The 355-nt window shown below is 60.8% G+C and overlaps 1 protein-coding gene across 1 annotated transcript in view; it reads right to left on the bottom strand.

Moving 5' to 3' along the window:
• Nucleotides 1–6: 6 nt before the first annotated feature.
• S1PR4 (sphingosine-1-phosphate receptor 4) overlaps nucleotides 7–355 on the bottom strand; it is a gene marked incomplete at its 3' end in the record, with an annotated part of 2,243 nt that continues 1,894 nt past the window's right edge. Inside the window, exon 2 of the mRNA XM_010024187.1 lies at nucleotides 7–355. This exon is cut by the window's right edge and continues 546 nt beyond it. Within this exon, the coding sequence (XP_010022489.1) occupies nucleotides 7–355 (349 nt within the window).

Here is a 355-nt window from a genome sequence, read left to right on the forward strand (position 1 = left end):
GCTGTGGAGGTGGGAGCAGGTCTGGGTCTCGCAGAAGACGTCCAAGAGCAGCAGGACGAAGAGGGGGCTCCAGCAGATGATGAAGGCCCCCAGGATCATGAGCACGGTCTTAAGCAAGCGCAGGGACCGCTTGCGGCTGTGCCTCGAGCTGCTTTGCCTCGAGCTGGCCTGGACCAGCTGGAAGATGGAGATGTAGAGGCCGAGGATCCCCAGGAGGATGATGCTGAACATGACCACGGAGAAAAGGATGTAGTTCTTGGAGTAGAGAGGCAGGAGGACGGAGCAGGCGCTCAAGTGGCACAGGCAGTTCCAGCCCAGCAGCGGGAGCAGCCCGATGATGAAGGCCAAGAGCCAG

This window comes from Nestor notabilis, unplaced genomic scaffold (genome assembly GCF_000696875.1).
Source record: "Nestor notabilis isolate BGI_N333 unplaced genomic scaffold, ASM69687v1 scaffold24081, whole genome shotgun sequence".
Classification (NCBI taxonomy): domain Eukaryota; kingdom Metazoa; phylum Chordata; class Aves; order Psittaciformes; family Psittacidae; genus Nestor; species Nestor notabilis.